A 13135-nucleotide genomic window follows, 5' to 3' on the forward strand; every position below is an offset into this window, starting at 1 on the left:
CTACCTGCTTTGGAGTTTGTTTGATATGGAATTATTACATGGAACCCTGACATATAACACATACACACACACACATTAATCACTGTCCATTTTGAATACTTAGTGGAAAGAGGAAACTTGAAATAGTTACTTTCATTCAGCAAGAATTCTGTTTATAGGCGAGGAACAATAAAGGAAGCTCCTCAGAAATTATTTAGTTATTTACTAAATTTATTGGCCATCCATCTTACCACAGGGTAACTTCCATGTGTCTTTCATGTTTTTTGGGACATGATACCCAGCTGATTTCGTACCTATGGCAGGACTAAAACTCAGGATCTTATTGTGATCAGCCTGTGGAGCTGGCAGTGGAGTGGACAGTGAGGAGGCTGGGGAGGACAATGGGCCAGTCCTGAAGTCAGGGAAAGGCCCGGACAAGGGCTCTGTGTCAGAGGCAGAGATGGGGCCAGGGCCATCTGGGAGCGATGCGCGGACTCGGGAGCCTCCAGAGGTGGACAGCAGAGAGGTAGAGGAACAGAAGGAGCCTGTTCCTAGTGAATGCATGAGAAGAGCTGCCAGAAGGCAAGAGCAGCTAAAGCAAAAAGGACTCGGGAGTAAGGCCAGGAGATGATTAGCCCCTCCCTAATTAAAAGAGAAGCAATGGCTCTTGGGTTCTTTGTGGAAAAGCAACATTGATTCCAGTGCTTCAGTATCTCTTGAATTTTGTGGGGTTTTTGCCAAGAAAAGCCTTTGGCAGGTTGCCAAAACAATAAGGGTTGGTGATAAGGCTGAAGGGCTGTTTATAAAGAATTTGTTTTGGACTAAGCTGAAAATGAATTAATTAATTTTCAGCTGTTTTAATAAAATATGTTTGTTCAGGACTAATTGTGTTTGATAATCACTACTTGGGCCTCAGATCTCTGTTTCTAGCCTGATGCTTTAACCATGACACCAAAATAGCTCTCAAAGAACTAGATAAATCTATGCAAAAAAAAATATGTAATCCTACGGGAGCGATTTTCTCTGCTGTTAGAAAATGTAATTATCCCCAGACAAGCTGATTGGTAGGAGATCCAAGACAGGAAAATGGAAATATTTCTCTCCAGAGTAAGTTTTTTTTTTTTTTTAAGTCACTGAATTTTCTTTTTCAAACTCTGGAAGCTACTGGCTTGGACATCTTTCAGAAGAGATTAAACTCACGAAGGATACGAGTCCTACTGTATGGAGACACATAAAGGAAGCTGGATGTCTTGGGTCTTGAAAAAAGATGCCACGGGGGAGAGATATAACAGCACTGAGATGTCAAATTCTGGAACATAGAAAGCCGCACACGAAAAGACAAGATCTGCTTTCTCTCTTAACCCGTCATATAGGACACAGAATAATGGTGTTAAATTATGGGAAGGCAAATTTCAGCTGATGCTAGGGAAGAGTTCCAGGCTGTTCAAAAGTGGAACCAATCATAAAGGGGAGTGATGGACGTTCATTCAACAAATGTCTTAAAACAGAAGATGGACAGCTATCTATTAAGGAAGCTTTAATATAGATTCCAGAACTGAGTAGGACTGAAGTTAGACTGAATGATCTATGAAATAATAGAAAATACCTGGAGCTTGGGTTTTAGATGTTAGCAGTGGTTTGTTCTCTAAGCTTGTTTCAATTGAGTTTCTGAACATTTTGTTACCAGACTGGGTAGTATCAGAAGCAGGATTGTCTTGTCCTAATTAGCTTATAAATGTCTTGTGTGCCAGTGTGGTCAGTTGGCTGTTTCGTTTGGAGCCGCTCAGAAATTTAAATATAGCTTTAAACATTCAGAGTTATACAAAAGATTAATCGATTAAAATATTTGGATGTATATTAGATTGGTAAAATGTAAAATAAGATAAATTACATTTTATGAATATGGTGAAATTTCACTAAAACTTTGTAAGCAACCAACCGACACACTGTTTGTATTTTGATTGAAGATGTTTTTATGTATGTCTGTTTAGAAAAATAAAAAAAAATCCCCCCCCCCAAAAATAAAAAATTTAAATATAGCTCCAAATGAACAACCAACCAAAGCATCAATTAATTACACTGGCACACAAGACATTTAAAAGTTAAGGAGAATAGGACAAGACAAGATAGTTCTGTTGACGATGTTACCTAGTCTGGTAACGAAACGTTCAGAAACTAAGTTGAACGATCTATTTCAAGTCTGTATAGGTTATACAACGACTGTATAAACTACCTGAGATCATGGATTAAAAATTCTTCAAGGTCAGAAAGGAGCCCAGAAATAGACCAGTAAGTTTAATGTCCTCCGGTGTCATTTCTTCTCTTTTCAAAGGCATCTCCAGATGATCTCCTGAACGGAAGAACCTACCTATTTTGTGATCTTTCAACTCTACGCACCTGCCTCCAGGAAGACTTCTGAGAAGTCCAATGGCCACAGACGAACGTAGCCATCGTCAGACGCAGTGGCACAGAAACTTGAAGAGAGGCAAATGCTGTTTAGGGATATCCCAGGGCCTGGAGGGGGGAAAAACAAAACAGAAATCCTGAATGCTCTGAGCCAAAACAGCTACCTTTGCTTGAATCCTTCCCCCACTTCCACATTTCTAGTTGATTCTTGAAATCGGAAGCCCTTAAGACCCTTTAAGATAACATTCTACAACTACCCCAAAACAATATCCCTACACTTCAATAAGTCTATAAGAAGAGACTTCAGGGGTCAGCCAAAAACCACGGTTCTCTTTTTTGACCCAAGAATTGATGATGCTTCTGCCTCCACAATAAGAAGCCATTTGAGCCTAGGAAAATGCAGCCCAACTTAAAATAGGATTTATTTTTTTAGGATCCCTCCATTTTATAGCACTGCTTAAGTTGTAAATTCCGTTACCTCCATGAACACCAGTGGTCTGATGATTTATTTTACTGATACATTATCAGACTATGATCATGATTTATCACGTATAGCTTTCATGCACACTGAGAGCTCGTGCACCGAAGACAAATTCCTTGTGTATCCAATCACACTTGGCCAATAAAGATTTGAATTCTATTCTATTCTATTCCACTATCTGTCGTGTCCCACTCCTCCACTGACGGCCAGGTCAGGGAAATCCGAATCAGGCGTGCCTCTGCAGCTCTGCCAAAGTCCTAGCAAAGTCCTCAAGGCAGGCAGGAGACCAGAAAGTGACTTCAGCAAGATATGTTCGACTTTGCCTGACTCAGAGACTGCCAGAAAGCAGATCCTTTATATAGGCCATGGGGTGTGGCTCCATGACTCAGCACTTATCCAGGCCTGCCCCTTCCTTCCTTCTGTCACCGCCGCCTATCAATTCTCCGGAAACGAGGGTCACTCCAGTCGGCAGCTGTTGGTAATTGACCTCCCTCAGGCTCACATGCTGTGGGGGAGGGGGAGTGGTCTAGTTTCTCCGTTTGCCTGGGCATGGAGCCAGGGCTGGGGCCGGGAGGTGCTTCCTCCTGTCTGGGCATGGAGCCAGGGCTGGGGCTGGGAGGCATACTAGGACATTCCTCAGCTTTCGGAAGCAGATAAGAAGGCCCCGGCTGCGGTGAGAGCGGGCAAGACACAACACTACTTCCATTTCTTCCCCATCTATTTGCCTAGTAAAGGTAAAGGTTCCCCTCGCACATATGTGCTGGTTGTTGCCGACTCTAGGGGGCGGTGCTCATCTCCGTTTCAAAGCCAAAGAGCCAGCGCTGTCCGAAGACGTCTCCGTGGTCATGTGGCCAGCATGACTAAACATCAAAGGCACACAGAACGCTGTTTCCTTCCCACCAAAGGTGGTCCCTATTTTTTCTACTTGCATTTTGACATGCTTTTGAACGGCTAGGTTGGCAGAAACTGGGACAAGTAACGGGAGCTCACCCCGTTACACGGCAGCACTAGGGATTCGAACCGCTGAGCTGCCGACCTTTCGATCGACAAGCTCAACGTCCTAGCCCCTGAGCCACCGCGTCCCTTTCTATTTGCCTAAAGTACCCTTAATGCCCATTAAAAAATGTAAATTAAGAGGGTAGAGACTTAATGAGTGTCCAATGAAACACCTGTACGAGTCTAACACATTCACTGGCCTCTCGAAGTTAGATACAGATTCAGATATAGATTAACAGAGTTGGCAGGGACCTTGTAGCTCATCTAGTCCAACCCCTCTGTCCAAACAGGAGACCCTACACCATTTCTGAGAGATGGCAGTCTGGTCTCTTCTTGAAAGCTTCCAGTGATGAAGCTTCCACAACTTCTGAAGGGTTAGGGTTAGAGAAGGGTTCATTTAGAAATGGCTGTGATAACTGAGCTCCTGGAAGGTTCCCAGAAGCACGAGCTCATACCTGTATTAAAAGCTTGCTTCTCCCGCTGAGGAACGGGTCCCGTCTCCAAGGGCAGAAGGCGACGGACATTTTTGACAGTGACATTCTTGTAGTCAATTTCTAAAACGTACCCACTTCTGCTGCAAACAAACCTAGGGGAGGAAGGAAGGAAGAAAGGGAGGGAGGGATTGCTTTAGTTCTTAAATCACTTCTCTCTTGTGGCTATTGTGTCACCAGTAAGTCACTCTGATAACGGGCAGTGAAAGAAGAATTTTTCCATAAATAGACATTGCATGATGTGAACCAGTGTCAAGATCCCTATGGAACTAGGTTATGGAGCAACATCCTATACTTCCCTGCTAAAATATGCAGGAGGCAAAAACAGAAAAAAATAACTGTGTAGATTTCCTTTCTGAAAAATTGTCCTTGCTGAAACTATTAAGGCTAAAACTAATTTTACTTTTAGAATAGAATAGAATAGAATAGAATAGAATAGAATAGAATAGAATAGAATAGAATAGAACAGCAGAACAGAATATAATGGAGGTCTTCTAGTCCAACCCCCTGCTTAGGCAGGAAACCCTACAATACTTCAGACAAATGGTTATTCAACATCTTCTTAAAAACTTCCAGTGTTGGAGCATTCACAACTTCTGGAGGCAAGTTGCTCTACTGATCAATTTTTTCTCACTGTCAGGAAATTTTTCCTTAGTTGTAAGTTGCTTCTCTCCTTGATTAGTTTCCACCCATTGCTTCTTGTCCTGCCCTCAGGTGCTTTGGAGAATAGCTTGACTCACTCTTCTTTGTGGCAGCCCCTGAGATATTGGAAGACTGCTATCATGTCTCCCCTAGTCCTTCTTTTAATCAAAGTAGACATAACCTTTTGTTATTCTGGCACTTGTCTCTTCAGGGCCAGAAACTTATATGGAAGCTGTATGTACAACCGAACAGTTAAATTGATGGGTGAATCAATCCATCAGCAAAATATTAGCTGAATCACCCATCAACCAAAATGAATTACTTTCAGCATAAATCAAGATATCAAAGTCCAAAACAACCTGCAGCAAAGACAGGAATGAATCTTAACGTGCTTGCTAAGATATCGTGATCACAGCCCTGTTGATCCGCCTTCTAAAGAAAGAAAGCCAGAAGCTGCCTTGAAACATCAGTCTTTGTCTAAAGCTTTGAAAAGAAGAAAGAAAAACAGTTTCTTACAGTGTCCGGTCCTCGGGCTCACGCTGGGTGGAGTGGCCGACCTCAAAGGCCAGGTCTGTGAACTCCAGAGAACGGTATTCGCCCAAATTCACGGGGCAGGAGCGCAAAGCCCCGCTTTGGATCCGCCACAACCTCACATTGTCCCGGCCACATGATACCATCCTGTGATGAGAGAAGTCAGGGTAGAGAATGAGAAAAGGATTGTTCCTTTGTGTTTTGAGGGAGGGAGGGAGGAAGGCAGGAAGGAAAAGAAAGAATGGGAGAAAGGAAGGAAGGAGGGATGGAGGAAGGAAGGAAGGAAACAAATAGTTGGGAGGGAGGAAAGAAGGGGAGTGCTGGAAGGGAGGGAGGAAAGAAGGAAGGAAGGAAAAGAAAGAATGGGAGAAAGGAAGGAGGGAGGGAGGGAGGAAGGAAACTGAGGTATATGGAAGGGAGGAAAGAAGGGGAGGGCTGGAAGGGAAGGAAGGAAGGAAGGAGGGGAAAAAAGAAGGAAGGAAGGAAGGAGGGAAGGAAAGAAGGAAGGAAAAGAATGGGAGGGAGGGAACTTGATCTAGCAAAGCTTTCTAGCTTGGATGTCAATCTAAATTCACATAAGCATAGTAGTCGTGATATACAACTTTCCCTTCTTTCCCCTTTGAGCCTGGGCCCAGCATCTTGATGCTGATCAGTTTCCGAAGAAAGACTCCTTCAACAGCTCCACCAGCTACCATGCAACAGAGTGTGTAAGAAAAGGCTCAGAGAGTAAATAATAGGCTGGCTTCTGTGGCCTATAACCACTGTACATATAACTCAAAGACTCTTTTGAAGGCTCTCCTTGCAAGGATGGCTGTTAGGTCCAAGAAGAACAAGCGGTTCTTCACCTGGTATCATCAAAAAAGGCAATCTTGAAGGCCCGAATGTCCACATCTGTGTGAGCTTTGGCCAGCATGACCACCTCTCCTCCACGATCCACCTGCATGGTGTTCCACACTACCACCACCTGCCAAGAGAGAAGGCAACAGCTAGCGATCTTTCCTTGGCTGGACAAGCCTGATCAAATCTACCACTAAAATCTTTCTACAACTCCCAAATTCATTGTTCTTTAATCAAGCCCAGAATGAACGGCTTTGAAGAAATATCTTTCAAGGAAGGAGGGTGGACTGATGACATCTCGGCAAAGAGCTGGCAAAGACCAATGGACCGCTGAGTAAACCGGTTCCTTGGAACCTCTCTGGATAAGGAGAGGATGAGATTGCCCACATATGCTCTGGGTGGCTGCTCCCCTTAAGGAGACCATGGGACAGCAATTGTCTGTCTAACAAAGGGTATAATGCCTGGCTATGGTGACAAGTCAATACTTGGGTTCTTCCTGGTTTGTCAACGGGGAGAAGATTCGGGATCTTCACAGCTGATTCGAAGTAACGCAAACTTACACATTCAGCGACCGTGTTTCCCTGAAAATATGACCTACCCTGAAAGTAAGCCCTAGCTCGATTTTTACACGTGCGCCTAATATAAGACCTAGCCCCAAAATAAGCCCTAATGAAGACCCCCGCCCATTCCAGGGTGCATGGGTAAAAATTAGGCTAGGGTGGGAATGGGGGGTGGTGGAGCTGCCCTACTACTTACCTTCAGACAGTTGCAGCCAGGCCTCGCACACCTTGACACCTGCCTTGCCGGCCCATTTTTCGGGCTCTGTTATCGGCTGCAGAGGCCTTCAGGGAAGCCCTGCCGGCTTGCAAAAGAAGTTCCTGAAGGCCTCTGACAGTGAAAAGGAGGCCGGGGGCGAAGCGCACAAGTGAGGTGAGTCAGTGGACAACATCCCCCCCCCAAAATAAGACCCAGTGCCTTTTTTGGTGGCAAAAAAAAAAAAGACAGGGTCTCATTTTCGGGGAAATACGGTACAGTATTTTGAATGTGGCTCTAAACCCTAAAAATGGAAAGGAACACTGGGATCTGAAAAAAACAGAATGGCACTACTCTGCAGCTACTGTATTTTTTGGAGTATAAGACGCACCTTTTCCCCAAAAAAGAGGGTGTAAATCTGGGTGCATCTTATACTCCGAATGTAGCCCTACCCAGCTTCTCAAATGGAGGTTTCAGAGGCTGAAAGAAGCTTCAGAAAAGAAGCCCCCAAACAGAGTTTCAGAAAAGAAAGCTCCCAAACAGAGCTTCAGAGGCTTTTTTTCTGAAGTTCTGTTTTGGAAGCTTTCAGAGGCAGAAAGAAGTTTTTTCTGAAACAGAGTTTCAGAGGCAGAAAAAAAAGTAAAAAAAAAAAAAAGCAAGGCACAAGGCACAACCTGTTGCTAAAATTCACCTCTGGGAACAGCTGATTGGGGGCATTCCAGGAGGCCCATCCACCTCCCAATCAGTTTTTTTTCTTATTTTCCTCCCCAAAAGCTAAGGTGCATCTTATACACCGGTGCGTCTTATACTCCGAAAAAATCATTTTTAGACTATTCTAATGGGGGTAGGAGTCTTGTGGTTCTATCAGTACTGGAAAGCTAGATTCAGAGGAAGTAATATCATCAATACGTAAGTTGGGTAATGAAACATCTGCAAGAAAACAACCAAGCTCAGAGACCATCAAGGATCCTGCCATTTAACCCTGAGCTATAAATGTTCTCTTCAATTTAAAAACTAGGCGAAACTAATCAGGAAAAAAAAAATAGTATCTCGGAGCAACTGTATCTATGGGCAATTCTAATGTATGAATGGATGGCATCAAGATATCAGCACTTGGACAGCTCCATCTCCGTCCAGAGCAAGTGCAGAAAGGAAAGCAATTCTAATGATTTTTAAAAATCCTACTGGAATCAAGGTTCTGCCTGAGAAGAGATCTTCAGCTGTGAGAAATCTAGCGTTTTGATCTCTGGGAAGAAGTAGATGGGAGGAAGAATACATGACCAGGACTCCCTTCCTCCACTCCAGAACCAGTTAGGCGTGACTTTAGATGACACCAACTGACAGTTAAATCAATTCACAAACCAGTATAAACTATGAGCAAGTCGTGAATGAAATTACTAAAGGGCCTCTGGTGGCTCAGACTGCTAAGACAGTCTGTTATTAACACAGCTGCTTGCAATTACTGCAGGTTTCTAGTCCCACCAGGCCCAAGGTTGACTCAGCCTTCCATCCTTTATAAGGTAGGTAAAATGAGGAGCCAGATTGTTGGGGGCAATAAGTTGACTTTGTATATAATATACAAATGGATGAAGACTATTGCTTAACATAGTTTAAGCCGCCCTCAGTCTTTGGAGAAGGGCGGGATATAAATGCAAATAAATAAATAAAAAAGCACAAATCATAAAAAATTCTCAACCGCTTTGGCAGGGGGAGGGAATCTTTTTCGGCACAACCACCACAAAACTTGTTTGGGAACTGGGAAAGACTAGAGATATCTCTGCAGATCCTGGGAGCTATACGTGCCACATGGAGACCTCTGAGGTAACAAGATAAAAGAAGTGAGTGAAGTGAGGAAAACCCTCAATACCTCCGTATGTTCTACCAACAAAATGCCAATTTACTCACCGTCTTTCCGCGTTTGTCCTTCCCGGTGCCACAAAGGACATTTCCGCTGTATGAAAAACTGGGGAGGAAAAAAATGCCAGGTAGAGCCCATCATTTCTAGTTAAGTAAAAATAAGCTACTGATGGGTGTTTTAGTTTAAGAATTGGAGAAGCCACTGCCTGTCAGGATAGATAACGGAGATGTAGACAGGCAGAGAATTTGATCTGTCAAAAGTTTCATGAACTGTTCCAAGGAAACTCAATGCAGACCATTCAATGAATTCTTCATCCCCAAATCTAGAAGTCATTCATTCGATTCATTCAATGATTCATTCATTCATGGTTTGTTTTATTGTCTATGTATGCAGCCAGACCTTCGAGGTTGCAGTGGCTTGCAACAACCTACTAAAACACAATAAAATGTCCCCCAATAAATAAAAACAATAAAATACAAGAAGAACCAGTAAGGGCCTTGGGGTCTTGCATAAAAACAGGGTGGAACAACAACTGATGACCTCCTTTTACACAATAGAAAGCATCCTCACTTATTGCATCACGGTATGGCATGGCAGTTTGACAGCCGTGGATAGAAAAACATTACAGAGGGTGGTGAGCAGAGCACAAAACATCGCGGGCTGTCCCCTGACACCACTAGATGAGATCGCTAGGGCTGGTTGCCTTAGAAGGGTGAAGAAGATCCTCAGGGACAACTCTCCCCCTGGTCACCACTTCTTTACCCTCCTACCATCGGGAAGAACAGTTTTTATCCACGGGCTGTCAGTCTCCTGAATGCAAAATAACATCATAACTACGTAGTATGATGGACTGCAGGGCCGGCACAACGTGCAACATGTTCACCCTGGTGCAATAGGACTGGGTGTTTGTTAATAGGATTTATTGGGTTAGGGATTTTCTGTCTTCACTGTGAGTTGTATTGTGTTGGGGGGGGGCATGCATTGAGGGAGCTCCACCAATCTCATTGTACCTATGTTGTGCGCTGACCATAAAGATTTGATTTGAATTAACGTGATAGCAAATAACAGGTAAGAAATAAGAAAGTCCAGTTGCCTTTAAAATAAAAGCACCTTTGAGACAACCATGATCTGGATGAATAAGAACTTCCATAGACAACATATTAAAATTTTTTTTTTACAAAAATGACAAATGTTCATTAAGAGCCATATGTGGTTTTCAAAAGCTTCCAAAGGGTGTTCACACAGAGGCCAAACTAATATCTATTGGAAGGCTGTTCCATGACAAAAAAAGCCACACTTGGTATCCTCAGCCCCCTCAACACTGTTGTGGCCCGCTGACAGCCAGCAGAGCTGGCAGCAGAGTTGGACAGTGAGGAGGTTGGGGAGGAACTTGGGCCAGTCTTGGGGGCTGGGAAAAGTTCAGATGAGGGCTCTGCTTTGGAGGCAGAGGGGGAGCTAGACAGCAGTGAGGCAGAGGAACAGCTGGAGCCCGTTCCCAGTGTGCGCATGCCCAGAGCTGCCAGAAGACAAGAACAACTCAGAAAGCACGGTCGACTCGGGAGTAAAGCCACACCTTGAAGGTGATTGGCCCCTCCCATAGGAAAAAAAAGAGGAGCTAACAAGGAGGGGGCTTTCCATGACTCTGAGAGACTCTGCGCTGGGTTTTGCCTTGTATTGCGTTTGGAAACTAGTTACATGGCAGCCTTCCAAGTGAGATAAGGTCTGTGTTGATAAATATTCCTTTGCAAAACTGTTTGGACAAACCTTGCTGACTGTGAATGAACGTAATTCACAGTCGTGTAAATAAAAGAGGTTTTGCCAGGACCAATTCCTGCTTCCTGCTTGTTAAGGGAGCCTAGGTCAGAACAAACACGCCGATGTGGCAGACTATGAGCTCCTCCAGCTTACATTCCCCCCGCCCTTTTTTCCAAGGTGTCCGGCATTTACCTGAGGCATGAGATAGACTGGATCCCAGTTTTAAACACGCAGAGGCACTTCCCGCTTGGGAAGTCCCAGAGACGCACCACATTCATTTCTCCCATCTGTGCGGATGCCAGCAAAGTGCTTTTGTTGTTGAACGCCAGTGCCGCCACCTGCAAAACAAATCGGGCCACTGTCTGTGCAAAGGATTTCCGGCAGCATGGGGAAGTTGGGTCACACACTTGGGGAGTATTACCCGAATCAAAAAGATGCAAGGATACTAGGGCAAAAACAAAAGAAGTGTTGTGACCGAGGCCCAAGTAGTGATTACTAAACACAATTCAGTCCTCAACAAACTTATTTTATTAAAACAGCTGAGAATTAATTCATTCTCAGCTTAGTAAAGTTAAAGGTTCCCCTCGCACATACATGCTAGTCGTTGCCGACTCTAGGGGGCGGTGCTCATCTCCATTTCAAAGCCGAAGAGCCAGCGCTGTCCAAAGACGTCTCCGTGGTCATGTGGCTGACATGACTCAACGCCAAAGGCGCACGGAACGCTGTTATTCTGTTATAACAGAATAACGCTGTTATTCTCAGCTTAGTCCAAAACAAAATTCTTCATAAACAGTCCTTTGGCTGTTTGTCTTTGTCTTCTTTGGCACCCTGCCAAAGACTTTTCTTGGCAAAAACCACACAAAGATCAAGAAACGCTGACAAGAAGCAATGGAATCAACGTTGCTTTTCTACAAAGAACCTAATGGCTTGTTGTTGCTCTTTTAAGCCTTATGGGAGGGGCCAATCATCTCCTGGCCTTACTCCTGAGTCATCCTTTTTGCTTCAGCTGCTCTTGCCTTCTGGCAGCTCTTCTCATGTGTGCACTAGAAACAGGCTCCTCCTGTTCCTCTGCCTCCCTGCTGCCCGCCTCTGGAGGCTCCAGAGTCAGCGCATCACTCTCAGATGGCCCTGGCCCCATCTCTGCCTCTGACGAAGAGCCCTCGTCCGGGCTGTCCCCTGACTCCAAGACTGACCCATTGTCCTCCCCAGCCTCTTCACTGTCTGATTCCGTTTCCAGGTCCGCAGGCTGCTAGCAGACCACAACAAGAAGATTGGCAATAAAAATACTCCAAGGGGCAAATGCTGATTTGACAGCATTCCGAAAATCAAGACACATGCATGAAAATGGATAGAAAAAAATCAGGTGAGAAGCTAATATGAATTCCCAAGTGCTGGCTGGGGAATTCTGGGAGTTGAAATCTACAAATCTTAAAAGTTGCCTATTTTAAGAAACAAGCGTCTAGACATTTTCCATAATGCATCCTTTCAACATTAAGAGACGCGGCTATATTCGGAATGACTTTTATGTTAAAACAGAAGACAAAAGGAGAAGAAAATACCTTATCGGTGTGGCCAGCAAAAAACCTTTGTTTGCCAGAATCAATTGCTATGGCTACAATCAGAGCATGGCAAGGGTAGACAACTATAGCACTGCCAGAAGCCCACAATGCCTGGGTGAAAAAAAAAGAAGAAAACTTCACAACCTTCATAATAAGAGGTGCCCCTTTTGAGGCCCTGGGGCTGCTCGGACACCCAAATGGAACACAGGTGCCTCTCAATCTCTTAACTTGTCATTTTGAATAACATACCAAATGAACAATATTGCATATGTTGCCAGAATGAATCATACAAACTAGGTTTAATTGGTGATCAAATGTAAGCTTTACCCGGGCTTAATCTATCAGTTTTGCAAACATGGCTTCTTGTATGCTATTCCAAGACCTAGAGGGATAATACAAACCAGAATAATGTATCATTTTGCTTGGAAGCCTGCTTGTCTCAACTATAATGTTGCATGTTTATCTTGCTTTTTTTGTCTAAGGCGCTCAAACTGGCACACGTGGTTTTTCTTTCCCCGCTGGAGAGAAATATGCTAGTTAAATAAGGATATACTGACCCATTTGGTGCTGCAACCCCCAAACCCAATAATCTTCTTCAGCTTCAGAATTGGATCTGGTAGCAGCTTCTGAAAACCAATCCAGATATTGAGTCAGGAAGCGTCAAAATGTGAAAGACATCAACACAAACGATAACTTACAACTCCTACCCTCAAAACGACGCTATAGAGCACTGCACACCAGAACAACTATTATTATTATTTATTTTATTTATTCGATTTTTATACCGCCCTTCTCCCGAAGGACTCAGGGCGGTGTACAGCCAAAGTAAAAACAAACAGTACAATAT

At 44.0% G+C, this 13135-nt stretch overlaps 1 protein-coding gene across 2 annotated transcripts in view; it reads right to left on the minus strand.

Moving 5' to 3' along the window:
* The window catches only part of WDR90 (WD repeat domain 90), a 74494-nt gene that overhangs the window by 42196 nt on the left and 19163 nt on the right, over nucleotides 1-13135 (minus strand). For both annotated transcript variants that reach the window (XM_058157647.1, XM_058157648.1), the window contains exons 11-18: nucleotides 12846-12914; nucleotides 12289-12399; nucleotides 10922-11067; nucleotides 9022-9079; nucleotides 6372-6490; nucleotides 5512-5673; nucleotides 4318-4448; nucleotides 2377-2493 (exon numbers count right to left, since the gene is read on the minus strand). In XM_058157647.1, the coding sequence (XP_058013630.1) occupies nucleotides 2377-2493; nucleotides 4318-4448; nucleotides 5512-5673; nucleotides 6372-6490; nucleotides 9022-9079; nucleotides 10922-11067; nucleotides 12289-12399; nucleotides 12846-12914 (913 nt within the window). The remainder of the gene's footprint in view (nucleotides 1-2376; nucleotides 2494-4317; nucleotides 4449-5511; nucleotides 5674-6371; nucleotides 6491-9021; nucleotides 9080-10921; nucleotides 11068-12288; nucleotides 12400-12845; nucleotides 12915-13135) is intronic.

This window comes from Ahaetulla prasina, chromosome 14 (assembly GCF_028640845.1).
Source record: "Ahaetulla prasina isolate Xishuangbanna chromosome 14, ASM2864084v1, whole genome shotgun sequence".
In the NCBI taxonomy this organism is placed as follows: domain Eukaryota; kingdom Metazoa; phylum Chordata; class Lepidosauria; order Squamata; family Colubridae; genus Ahaetulla; species Ahaetulla prasina.